The following is a 12,570-nucleotide window of genomic DNA, read 5'->3' as shown; positions in this document are numbered from 1 at the left end:
CATCACAACTACCACCACCAACCTCCTCGGTACCAGCACAACTACTAGCACCATCCTCCCCAGTATCACTACAACTACCACCACCATCCTCCTCGGTACCACCACAACTACTAGCACCATCCTCCCTGGTACTACCACAGCTACCACCACCATGCTTCCCGGTACCACCACAACTACCACCACCATCATCCCTGTACTACCCCAACTACCGCCATCTTCCTGGGTATCACCACAACTACCACCACCATCCTCCCCTGTACCATCACAACTACCACCACCATCCTCCCCGGTACCACCACAACTACTAGCACCATTCTCCCTGGTACTACCACAACTACCACCACCATGCTTCCCGGTACCACCACAACTACCACCACCATCATCCCTGTACAATCACAACTACCACCACCATCCTCCCCAGTATCACCACAACTACCACCACCATTCTCCCTGGTACCACCACAACTACTACCACCTTCCTCCCCGGTATCACCACATCTACCACCACCATCCTCCCTGGTACTACCACAACTACCACCACCATCATCCCTGGTACTGCCACAACTACCACCGCCATGCTCCCTGGTATCACAACTACCACCACCATCCTCCCCGGTATCACCACAACTACCACCACCATCGTCCGCCTGCCCGAGTGGTGTATGATGTTCCGCTCCCTCTTGTATCTTGCAGGCACTAGGACCATGTATGAGAGTGTGCAGCTGCTGCTCTACTGCTCTGTGGCGTCACTTCTTCTCGGCCTCCTCATCTGCTGCTTCGAGTACGTATCATCTATTATTTTGGGGAGATCATGTGACCAGAAATCAGTGATTCTGATAGGACGATTTCTTTCTGTCTCGCCGGCGCTGAGACCCAATGATATTGTTGTTTTTATACATTTTATTTTTTAATTTTCCAAAATATTTTTAATTGTTTTCCATTTTGTACTAATCTACGGGGACAAGACCCTGCGGTCAGTGGTGCAGTGATACTGAGCACCCTCCTGCTATGTGGCCCTGTGGGGCAGACATGGAAGGGACGGCGGCCTTGATTAGCCCACATCTGCCATAACGTCATCAGCCCCTCAATCCATGGCCAACTAGCATGAAAAAGGGATTCATGCCCTCAGTGGCTCAGTAGTTAGCAGCATGTTGGCTCTGTGGTTACTGTCATAAGTACAGTTGCTCAGTGATTTGTATGGTAGCACAGTGATGGTGGCTCAGTCATTAGTACGGTGGCTCAGTGGTTACTATGGTGGCTCAGTCATTAGTACGGTGACTCAGTGGTTACTATGGTGGCTCAGTGATTATTTTCGTGGCTCAGTAGTTAGTACGGTGTGGCTCAGTGATTAGTACAGTGGCTTTGTCGTTAGTGTGGTGGCTCAGTGATTATTTTTGTGGCTCAGTAGTTAGTACGGTGTGGCTCAGTGATTAGTACAGTGGCTTAGTCGTTAGTGTGGTGGCTCAGTGGTTGCTATGGTGGATCAGTGATTATTACGGTGGCTCAGTGGCTAGCAGCACAGAAGCACAGTGGTTATATGTTCTTAGACGTGGGGTTGTCAGGCATGTGAGGGCACCACCATACCAGTAGTAGCCTATTCTGCAGAGACCACTTTCTCTTCTTCCATTTCGGGTGTCACAATACTCTGATGGACCCGGCCACCTCAGTTTTTATAGCCTCCTCCCCGCCATCGCAAGCACATGTGACACTCTGACAACCTCTGTATTCCTTCCCTCTGTATATCCATGATCACCTCCTTGCCACCATCTGCTCCTCAATGACCCAAGATGTCGTCACTCCTGTCCTTGTTATCTCTGCCTCCTCCATATTCCCCTAGACCTAGGCCAGGAGCGGCGCCATCTCTTCTCAGGATCCTGCTGTCATCTTCTGACTGACCACCAGAGGCTGCTGCTGTACATGTGGAGAAACTGCGCTGCATTCTCACTCCTGACCACCGGAGGCCACTATTGTGCATATTTTCTTTCCCTTTTCTACGATGGCCGATCCGGTTTCTGAGGGTACCATCTGCTTTACTGTTTGGACCTTCTCCAGATCACTCAGAATCTCCCGTGTCACTTCATTGTTGTGTTCGGCTGCTGTGAGTGATCATCCACAGACTGTTCCTACGCCTCACAGGATCATCAGAAGTCACTTCTACCAAAGGACATTGTCCACTATTTGCCACGTCCGGCTCGTGCAGGACATAGAAGGTCTCTTGCATCCATCATGGGAGCGAGTTTATAGTAACATCAGTGCAAAAATGGCACAACAAACTCTTGATGTTTGACACCCGACATCCCATAATGTTCACATAATTGAAGAGTGAGGTGTAAGATCTGACCAGTAATGCGTCTACTCAGCGATCAGACTTCTAATGACAAAATCCAGGCCTGGCTCCAGTTTCTACATCCATTTGACCGCTCCCACCATTCTGGTTTGGAGGAGTCCATAATGGATTTATCTGCCAGCGCAGATTGTCCACAATTACTTGCTCCTCTGCCTGGACACGTGGTGCTTGGCTTTGTGAATCGGCCTGGTGCTCACCACAGTCATCTGTGAACAAATTATAAAACAGCATGTATGTAAGTACTTGGATATGAATACAGTAATTAACCATAGTCAGCATGGGTTTGTAGAAAACAAGTCATGCCAGACTAATCTAATTTCCTTTTATGATGGAATTACTGACTGGGTGGATCAGGGAAATGCGGTATAGTATATCTCGACTGCAGCAAAGCGCTTGATAAAATATCTCATACTATTCTTATTCAAAAAATTACCAAGTATGGGATTGACAAGGCCACGGTTAGATGGATCCATAACTGGCTCAGTGATCATACTCAAAGAGTAGTCATAAATGGTTGCACATCCAATTGGAAGAGTGTTTCAAGTGGGGGACCACAAGGTTCTGTCCTGGCTCCAGTGTTGTTCAACATTTTTTTTTTTTATGAATGATCAAGATAAGGGTAGTGAAGTTAAACTAATCAAATTTCCAGACGTTGCAAAGCTAGAAGTGATAGCTGTCATGATCCAGTCTGGGTTTTGAGTCCTTTCTGCCCCTTTCCCGGACTGATCATGTCAAGGGATAACTTTGCCTGGCCTCGTTTTGGGTTCAGGTCTGCTATTTCTTCCTGCTGCATCCTGCAGGCCATGTCAGTTATATTTTCTGCCTACGGCGTGAGTATCTGACACTGGTAGTACCCTGATTTGTCTCCTGCGCTTTCTCACCTTGCCCGTGTCTGTTCCTCCCTCTCTGTCCTTCCCGTCTTAGTGTTTCCTGATTGCTTTTGGATTTACCGGTGTTTGACTCGGTTTTGCCTCTGCCTCTTGTCCCTGGTGCTTCTGCCTTTTGTCTGGTATTGACCCTTTGGCTTTCCACTGACTCTGTGCTTGCTTTTTCCCTTGGTACTGCGTGATGGTCTAGGTTTTGACTCGGCTTGTTTGACTATTCTGGTGTCACCTGGTGGAGGCTTCGCTGCAGCACTGCAGGTCTGCTCTTGCAGACTTGTTACTATCCTTCCAATCTGTTGCCATCTAGTGGAGGTTGCAGTTACCTGCAGATCTGCAGCATGACAATAGCTAATACTAAACAAGACATAGAAAGGATTCAGAAGGATTAGCGTAGCTTGAACAATGGGCAGCGACTAATAGAATGGTATTTAACAGAGAGAAATGCAAGATTCTACATCTGAGCAAGAAAAACAAAAATTATATCAATAGAATGGGAGGAATAGAACTAAGCAACAGCACATGTGAAAAAGACTAGGGTATACTAATAGATCACAGACTGTACATGAGTTAACACTGTGATGCAGCAGCAAAAAAAGGCAACCACAGTTTTAGGATGTATTTAGAGAAACATAGAGTCTAGATCACGTGAAGTCATTAGCCCCCTCTACTCCTTCTTGGTCAGGCCTCATCTGGAATATTGTGTCCAGTTCTGGGCACCATATTTTAAAAAAGATATTGAAACATTGGAGCAAGTTCAGAGAAGAGCTACCAGGATGGTGACCAGACTGCAAAGTATGTCCTACAAGGAACAGTTAAAGGATCTGGAAATGTTTAGTTTTCAAAGAAGAAAGCTAAGAGGAGACTTAATAGCTGTCTACAAATATCTCAAGGGCTGTCACATTGTAGAAGGATCAACTTTATTCTCATTTGCACAAGGAAAGACTAGAAGCAATGGGATGAAACTGAATGGGAGGAGACACAGATTAGATATTAGAAAAAACATTTTGACAGAGTGATCAATGAGTGGAACAGGCTGCCACGAGAAGTGGTGAGTTCTTCATCTCCTTCAATAGAAGTCTTCAAACAGAGGCTGGACAGACATCTGTCTGAGAGGATTTAGTGACTCCTGCTTTGAGCAGGGGGTTGGACACAATGACCCAGTGGGTTCCTTCCAACTCTACCATTCTAGAATTCTATGATTCCTCCTCTACCTGTTCCTCTATATTAGGAGGCTTGTAGCGATACTATTAGCACATTTGTTACTCCTACACAGATCAGTAGATTTGCCCAGGAGCCATCTACAGCATTTCACCTCATGCCCTACCTCTTCCAAGTTCACTATTATGTAGGGGTTTCTATACATTTGTCCTTTGTGATAACACCGTCACAGGAGCACTTGTCTTTGTCCATGCACCATGCTGCCCTGGCCTTCAGACATGGGGTTTTTCCACGACTCATTGTTGGCCTCCCCAGCTGGCCCTCCCTAATATTGTAGTGTTATAGGGCCCACCTGAACTTGTGAACAGATGCACCATGTCTGACCGCTGCATAGAGTGATCACCACAGCCTCCATCAATGTTTCTTACCCAATCTCGGCCATCCAGCTGGGAAGGAAGGCTAGTTTCCAGTCTCACTGGCTGCCACACGTCTGGTGCGCTCACACCATACCCATCAGAGATTTCCAGATGTAGTGTGTGGGTGTAGCCATGAGTCTCAGCTCCCAGCAGACCAAAAGGATTTATCCCCACAAGAACTCAATTGAGACAAGTAAAGGAAGGATCCAGGGCCTCAGCCTAAACCACCATAGTTAGAGCTACTAGTGGAACCAAGCCACAAATGCACCCTGCCTGAAATACACAGGCTGCCCGTACACTGCTTTCCAGTACCATCTTCTCCTACACCACTATTGCATGTATCCTCCTCCTCTCCACAACTCTACCATAGACCTCCCACATTGGTTTCTCTTAATACGTTTACTGCATGTTTTTAGTATAAGCTGAGCATCCGTGCAGTGATATTGAGGCAGTGATGTTGGGCCATGAAGGTCAACATTAGGCTCTAGGCAGTGATGTTGGGCCGTGAAGGTCAACATTAGGCTCTAGGCAGTGATGTTGGGCCGTGAAGGTCAGCATTAGGCTCTGGGCAGTGATGTTGAGGCAGTGATGTTGGGCCATGAAGGTCAACATTAGGCTCTAGGCAGTGATGTAGGGCCATGAAGGTCAACATTAGGCTCTAGGCAGTGATGTTGGGCCGTGAAGGTCAGCATTAGGCTCTGGGCAGTGATGTTGAGGCAGTGATGTTGGGCCATGAAGGTCAACATTAGGCTCTAGGCAGTGATGTTGGGCCGTGAAGGTCAGCATTAGGCTCTGGGCAGTGATGTTGAGGCAGTGATGTTGGGCCATGAAGGTCAACATTAGGCTCTAGGCAGTGATGTTGGGCCATGAAGGTCAACATTAGGCTCTAGGCAGTGATGTAGGGCCATGAAGGTCAACATTAGGCTCTAGGCAGTGATGTTGGGCCGTGAAGGTCAGCATTAGGCTCTGGGCAGTGATGTTGAGGCAGTGATGTTGGGCCATGAAGGTCAACATTAGGCTCTAGGCAGTGATGTTGGGCCGTGAAGGTCAGCATTAGGCTCTGGGCAGTGATGTTGAGGCAGTGATGTAGGGCCATGAAGGTCAACATTAGGCTCTAGGCAGTGATGTTGGGCCATGAAGGTCAACATTAGGCTCTAGGCAGTGATGTTGGGCCGTGAAGGTCAGCATTAGGCTCTGGGCAGTGATGTTGAGGCAGTGATGTAGGGCCATGAAGGTCAACATTAGGCTCTAGGCAGTGATGTTGGGCCATGAAGGTCAACATTAGGCTCTAGGCAGTGATGTTGGGCCATGAAGGTCAACATTAGGCTCTGGGCAGTGATGTTGAAGCAGTGATGTAGGGCAGTGAAGGTCAACATTAGGCTCTGGGCAGTGATGTAGGGCCGTGAAGGTCAACATTCGGCTCTGGGTAGTGATGTTGAGGCAGTGATGTAGGGCCGTGAAGGTCAACATTACGCTCTAGGCAGTGATGTAGGGCCGTGAAGGTCAACATTAGGCTCTGAGCAGTGATGTTGAGGCAGTGAAGTAGGGCCGTGAAAGTCAACATTCGGCTCTGGGCAGTGATGTTGAGGCAGTGATGTAGGGCCGTGAAGGTCAACATTACGCTCTGGGCAGTGATGTTGAGGCAGTGATGTAGGGCCGTGAAGGTCAACATTAGGCTCTGGGCAGTGATGTTGAGGCAGTGATGTAGGGCCGTGAAGGTCAACATTCGGCTCTGGGCAGTGATGTTGAGGCAGTGACGTAGGGCCGTGAAGGTCAACAATAGGCTCTGGGCAGTGATGTTGAGGCAGTGATGTTGGGTCGTGAAGGTCAACATTAGGCTCTGGGCAGTGATGTTGAGGCAGTGATGTTGGGCCATGAAGGTCAACATTAGGCTATAGGCAGTGATGTAGGGCCATGAAGGTCAACATTAGGCTCTGGGCAGTGATGTAGGGCCGTGAAGGTCAACATTCGGCTCTGGGCAGTGATGTTGAGGCAGTGATGTAGGGCCGTGAAGATCAACATTAGGCTCCGGGCAGTGATGTTGAGGCAGTGATGTGGGGCCGTGAAGGTCAACATTAGGCTCTGGGCAGTGATGTTGGGTCGTGAAGGTCAACATTAGGCTCTGGGCAGTGATGTTGATGCAGTGATGTAGGGCCATGAAGGTCAACATTAGGCTCTGGGCAGTGATGTTGAGGCAGTGATGTAGGGCCATGAAGGTCAACATTAGGCTCTGGGCAGTGATGTTGAGGCAGTGATGTAGGGCTGTGAAGGTCAACATTACGCTCTGGGCAGTGATGTTGAGGCAGTGCTGTAGGGCCGTGAAGGTCAACATTACGCTCTGGGCAGTGATGTTGAGGCAGTGATGTAGGGCCATGAAGGTCAACATTAGGCTCTGGGCAGTGATGTTGAGGCAGTGATGTAGGGCCGTGAAGGTCAACATTACGCTCTGGGCAGTGATGTTGAGGCAGTGATGTAGGGCCATGAAGGTCAACATTAGGCTCTGGGCAGTGATGTTGAGGTAGTGATGTAGGGCCATGAAGGTCAACATTAGGCTCTGGGCAGTGATGTTGAGGCAGTGATGTAGGGCCGTGAAGGTCAACATTAGGCTCTGGGCAGTGATGTTGGGCCGTGAAGGTCAACATTAGGCTCTGGGCAGTGATGTTGGGCTGGTGAAGGTTAGCTCTGGGTTTGAGGCAGTGACCTTGGGATGAAAAATGTCAGCTCTGGTGTGGAAAAGTGGTGTTGGGATAATGAAAGTAAGCTCTGTCATGGGGTCTGTCTGGGATTTATTTGTCTATCCCACTACTGACACAAATATGTTAAGGTTAGGGGGAAGGTTGCCCCCAAAGGTTAAGAATTTACTTATTTTATATATATGATCTTAGGATATGTAAACCCACACAACTTTTGTTTCCATTTTCAGTTCCGGTTAGGAACTTGCAGCTCTCTGGCGCCCCCCCTTACCTTCAAGTCAGTCAGGGAACTACACCTAGGATAAGTAGTCGTCAGAAAGGCTGCGTTGTCGCGCAATGGCTATTGGGCACTCTGCAATGAGGGTGGTATGTATGTGCCCAGTCTCAGAGTGGGTAGTACACACATAAACCTCCGTTCCGTCACTGCCAGAGTCTCCCAAATCTCCCAGAACACTTTGCTGCCACCAGCAAAACCAATATCGGGTCAGGATCCCATCCACAGGGTAGCGTAGTTTAGTGCAGAGGACGTGGTGGCTAATTCATAGAGCAAGGAAAACGAAACTAGTAAATTTTATAGGTTTACTCCAGGAAATATAGGCAGTGTTTACAAAAATACAGAAGATAATACAAAAGGAGACAAAATACGATATATACAAACAGTTACAAATAAGAGGATTAAAATAAGAACTTACTACATCTCAGTCCCTGGTATGACGTGTTGATGAGGGGAGGAGAATCGTCCCAGAACAAAGGGTACATCTGCACAACTCCTTGTAGCTGATTCTCCAGGCAAGTGACACCCCCCTGATTCAGCATCTGAGCTTTATCCCTTTCCCTTGCTGACCTCACTGGGGGGCTGAGCTAGAGGATATACGCCCCTAAAAAGTTCTTAGAAAATTCTATCTTTCGTATGCTGGGGAGCTCGCAGAGTGACAACAGGGGTATTATATGTTCGCTTACGACTTTATCTTTCTTTAGATACCAAACATCATATGTCTGTGTATTACTGGGAGACATACCCTTTTCTCGGTTTCTGGTGGATGCACGGACTGCTAAACGCTTCTGTACATAGCTTTAATGATGCCGATTCCGGAAATATATTTGTCCTGTCTCTCTGATTATGGTGGGTTATTAAATTAGCGTTTGCATGGACAAAGAAGCATGTGCTGGAAACAACCGGATTTAACTGGTCAGGAGCTCACATTACACAAAGCTTGTCTACCTGAAGGCAGCGGTGACATTCCATCAGGGAGAACGAGGGAGGGGGGCTGGAAGCTGCGGCTACGGGCCTGCACATGGGCTCCGTGTTTACACTGCAAAAACCTAATGGGGGTGAGGCAGCATGTCATTCACAAACCTAGGAGATGCAGCAGGCAGCTCTGGACGGATGCTTGGGTTATTTAGGCAGTAACCCATATTTTCCTGGCAGGGGCAATGATATTTGGAGAATGAAGGTGAGCTCGGGTTTCTCAGTGGTGATATTGGGGTGAAGTAGGTCAGCTCTGGGATCTTGGCAGAAATGTTGGGGAGGTTTAATTCATCTCTAGGTTTAATGCAGTGATATTAAAGTCAGTGTAAGATTCTAGCAGGAACGTGGGATGCAGGCAGATCAGGGGTTAGCAGCTTTATTTACAGGGGAATGCTCCACGCTGGGAGGTAAAAGGTTAAACAATATAAATGACAAAGGATTTTGCAAGGTGAGGTACAACGGCACAGTTAATGGCAGTTCAGTAGCAAGCGTGTCAGGAAGTCCTAAATCTGCAGCTCCGGCTGCATTCTCAATGGCGCCGACAGCGGCTGGCTCAATGTCCTTTCCAGTGGGGCCAAGAAAATGACAATACCCCGTCTTCTGGAGACAGTGGTCGGTCTCCGGTACCTTCCACTGCCCCTAGTCCATATACTGTAGTGGCTGAACAATGGTAAGGGCCACAGTCCTGTACGAGCCCAGAGTGGCTCTGCAAGTATACGGAGGCCAAGTCAAGTCACAAGTGTCTGGGGCCGAGATTTACTAGCACAGTCAGGGTGGAGGTTACGGTTATGCTACCGGTCCCTTTCAGGCGGCACACGCACGGCACTCATGATCCTGGAGTGTCTGGCTCCTTGCTTTATGTCGGTCACCGGGCACACACTGCCCGTCTCTCTCTCTCTGGTCCCAGCGATTGGCGGCGGGCAACAGCGGTCGCTGGTCTGTGTGGGGCTAGTTCTCCTCGGATGGAGCACTCCTCTCTCTTGCTGCAACACCGGGCTCAGCTCTGCTCTGTGTGCACGGCTATGCTCTGTGTGCACGGCTCTGCTCTGCATGGCTCTCTGCAGGCGACAGGGGATCCTTCTGGTGCCATCAGCAAGGATTTGGATTTCTGGATCACGGAGTGAATTACCTATATGATGGACTACTTGCTAGAGATGGGGTGCACCTTACGAAGACTGGAAAACATGTATTTGGAAGTCGCCTTGCTACACTCATCAGTAGAGTTTTAAACTAGAACAATGTGGGAAGGGAAGCAAAAGGCCAGAAAAAGCCATACACCTGACAAATGCTATTGAGAACTCTGCTATTAGAAGTGGAAAGGAAGAACAAAGACAAAAGAATCTAAATAATAAAATATTGGAGAAAGAGAAACCAATCACAAACTAAAATGTTTCTATACTAATGCACAAAGCATGGGCAACACACAAGGAGAATTGGAACTACTAACACAGGAAAAGAAATATGACGTCATTGGAATCACTGAAACTTGGTGGGACGATACACATGATTGGAATACAAGACTAGAAGGATACAACTTATCTGCAAGAAACAGACATGATAATCGAGGAGGAGGTGTCACATTGTATGTTAGAAACGCATATATCTGCACAGAGATCCAAGCTTCAGAGACTGGGAGCTCTGTGGAAACTGTTTGGGTAAGAATACAAGGACAGAACAATGGAAAGGACACCATTGTAGGCATTTACTACAGGCCGCCTGTGCATGCTGAAGATATGGATGAACTCTTTATGCATCAAATGGCCAAGTTCTCCAAAAAATATGACATAGTTGTCATGGGAGATTTCAACTATCCAGACATTTGTTGGGAATCTCTCTCAGGCAAAACTAACAGGTCAAGGAAATTCTTATCCTCTCTTGCTGACAACTTAATCTTCCAAAAGGTAGGGGAGAAAACAAGGGGATCTGCTACCTTGGATCTAATCCTTATAAACAGGGAGGAAATGGTTGAGGAGGTAAAAGTGGCTGGGACCCTAGGAGGTAGCGACCATGCTATTTTAGAATTTTGGATAACTAGAGGAGGAAGACCTGTGAAGACTCAGACGTCAAGGTTAGATTTCAGAAAGGAAGATTTTAAGGGATTCAGAAAGAGAATTGGAGGGATCCAATGGCTGGATATCGTTAAGGACAAAAAAGTCCAGGAAAGATGGGAAATCTTGAAAAATGAAATTTTCAAAGCACAATTGTTAACAATTCCGAAAAGAGGGAAGAAAAGGAAGCATTTAAGGAAACCAGGATGGATGAACACAGAACTTAAGCACATGCTAAAAAGGAAGAAAGAAATGTTTATAAAATGGAAAGAGGGAGGCATATCTAAAGAAGAATAAAATGCTGTCTGCAGAACCTGCAGGGCACAAATCAGATTATCTAAAGCTGACAATGAATTGAGGCTTGCAAGAGATGTCAAAAGCAATAATAAAGGATTTTGGGGATATGTCAAAAGTAAAAGAAAAGTCAAAGATGCTATAGGATTTTTACAGTATGAAAATGATGAAATGGTAAGACAGGATGTCGAGATGGCCGAACTTTTAAACTCCTATTTTGCATCTCTTTTCTCTCAGAAAGGAAATGTAACATCAACTGTTCTTCACTGTCCTATTAAGGGAATAGAAGAATCCAGGATATCTATAAACAGAATAATAGTGAGGAAACACTTAGCTAACCTAAATGAATTCAAGTCTCCAGGTCCAGATGAATTACACCCCAGAGTACTGAAGGAGATAGCAGAAGAAATTGTTGAACCCCTCTCCATAATATCTGAAAATTCTTGGAGAACAGGAGAAGTTCCAGAAGACTGGAGAAGAGCAAATGTTGTCCCTATCTTCAAAAAGGGGAAGAAGGTGGACCCAGGGAACTATAGGCCGGTGAGTCTGACTTCTATACCAGGAAAGATCTTTGAACAAATTATTAAACAACATGTATGTCAGTACCTGGATAAGAATGAAGTGATTAAATAGAGTCAGTATGGGTTTGTACCTAATAAGTCATGTCAGGCTAACTTAATTTCCTTCTATGACGGAATCACTGATTGGGTGGATCAGGGAAATGCTGTAGATATAGTATATCTTGACTTCAGCAAAGCATTTGACAAAGTATCTCACACCATCCTTATTGAAAAAATGACTCAATATGGAATGGACAAGGCAACTGTTAGGTGGATTCATAACTGGCTTAGTGATCGGACCCAAAGAGTGGTCGTAAATGGCTGCACATCCAGTTGGAAGAATGTCTCAAGTGGGGTACCACAGGGCTCTGTCCTGGGCCCTGTATTGTTCAACATCTTTATCAACGATTTAGATGAAGGAATTGAGGGCAAACTGATTAAATTTGCTGACAACACAAAGCTAGGAGGGATAGCTAATACTAGAGAAGAGAGAGAGGATTCAAAAATATATAAATAAACTGAAGCAATGGGCAGCAACTAACAGAATGGTTTTAACAGGGTAAAATACAAAGTACTACATCTGGGCAATAAAAATAAAAAAAGCATATACAGAGGGAGGAATAGGCCTAAGCAACAGGACATGTGAAAAAGATTTGGGTATACTAATAGATCACATACTGAACATGAGTCAACAGTGTGATGCAGCAGCAAAAAAGGCAAATGCAATTCTAGGATGTATTAACAGAAGCATACAGTCTAGATCACGTGAAGATATTATTGCCCTCTACTCCTCTTTGGTCAGACCTCATCTGGAATACTGTGTCCAGTTTTGGGCGCCACATTTTAAAAAAGACATCAACAAACAGAAAAGAGCGACCAGAATGGTGACTGTTATGAATGGGTCACCGAGGAGGAAAACAA

General features: G+C 46.6%; 1 protein-coding gene across 1 annotated transcript in view; it reads left to right on the top strand.

Annotated features, from left to right (window-relative positions):
• Positions 1-695: 695 nt before the first annotated feature.
• The window catches only part of TNK1 (tyrosine kinase non receptor 1), a 66,671-nt gene continuing 54,796 nt past the window's right edge, over positions 696-12,570 (top strand). Inside the window, exon 1 of the mRNA XM_073564935.1 lies at positions 696-781. Within this exon, the coding sequence (XP_073421036.1) occupies positions 709-781 (73 nt within the window). The 5' untranslated portion in view covers positions 696-708. The remainder of the gene's footprint in view (positions 782-12,570) is intronic.

The sequence above is a fragment of the Dendrobates tinctorius genome, unplaced genomic scaffold, assembly GCF_039654945.1.
Source record: "Dendrobates tinctorius isolate UK_male_01 unplaced genomic scaffold, ASM3965494v1 ptg000502l, whole genome shotgun sequence".
Taxonomy (NCBI): Eukaryota; Metazoa; Chordata; class Amphibia; order Anura; family Dendrobatidae; genus Dendrobates; species Dendrobates tinctorius.
The sequence above is the reverse complement of the archived record's forward strand: the minus strand, read 5'-3'. Positions and strand labels throughout refer to the sequence as shown.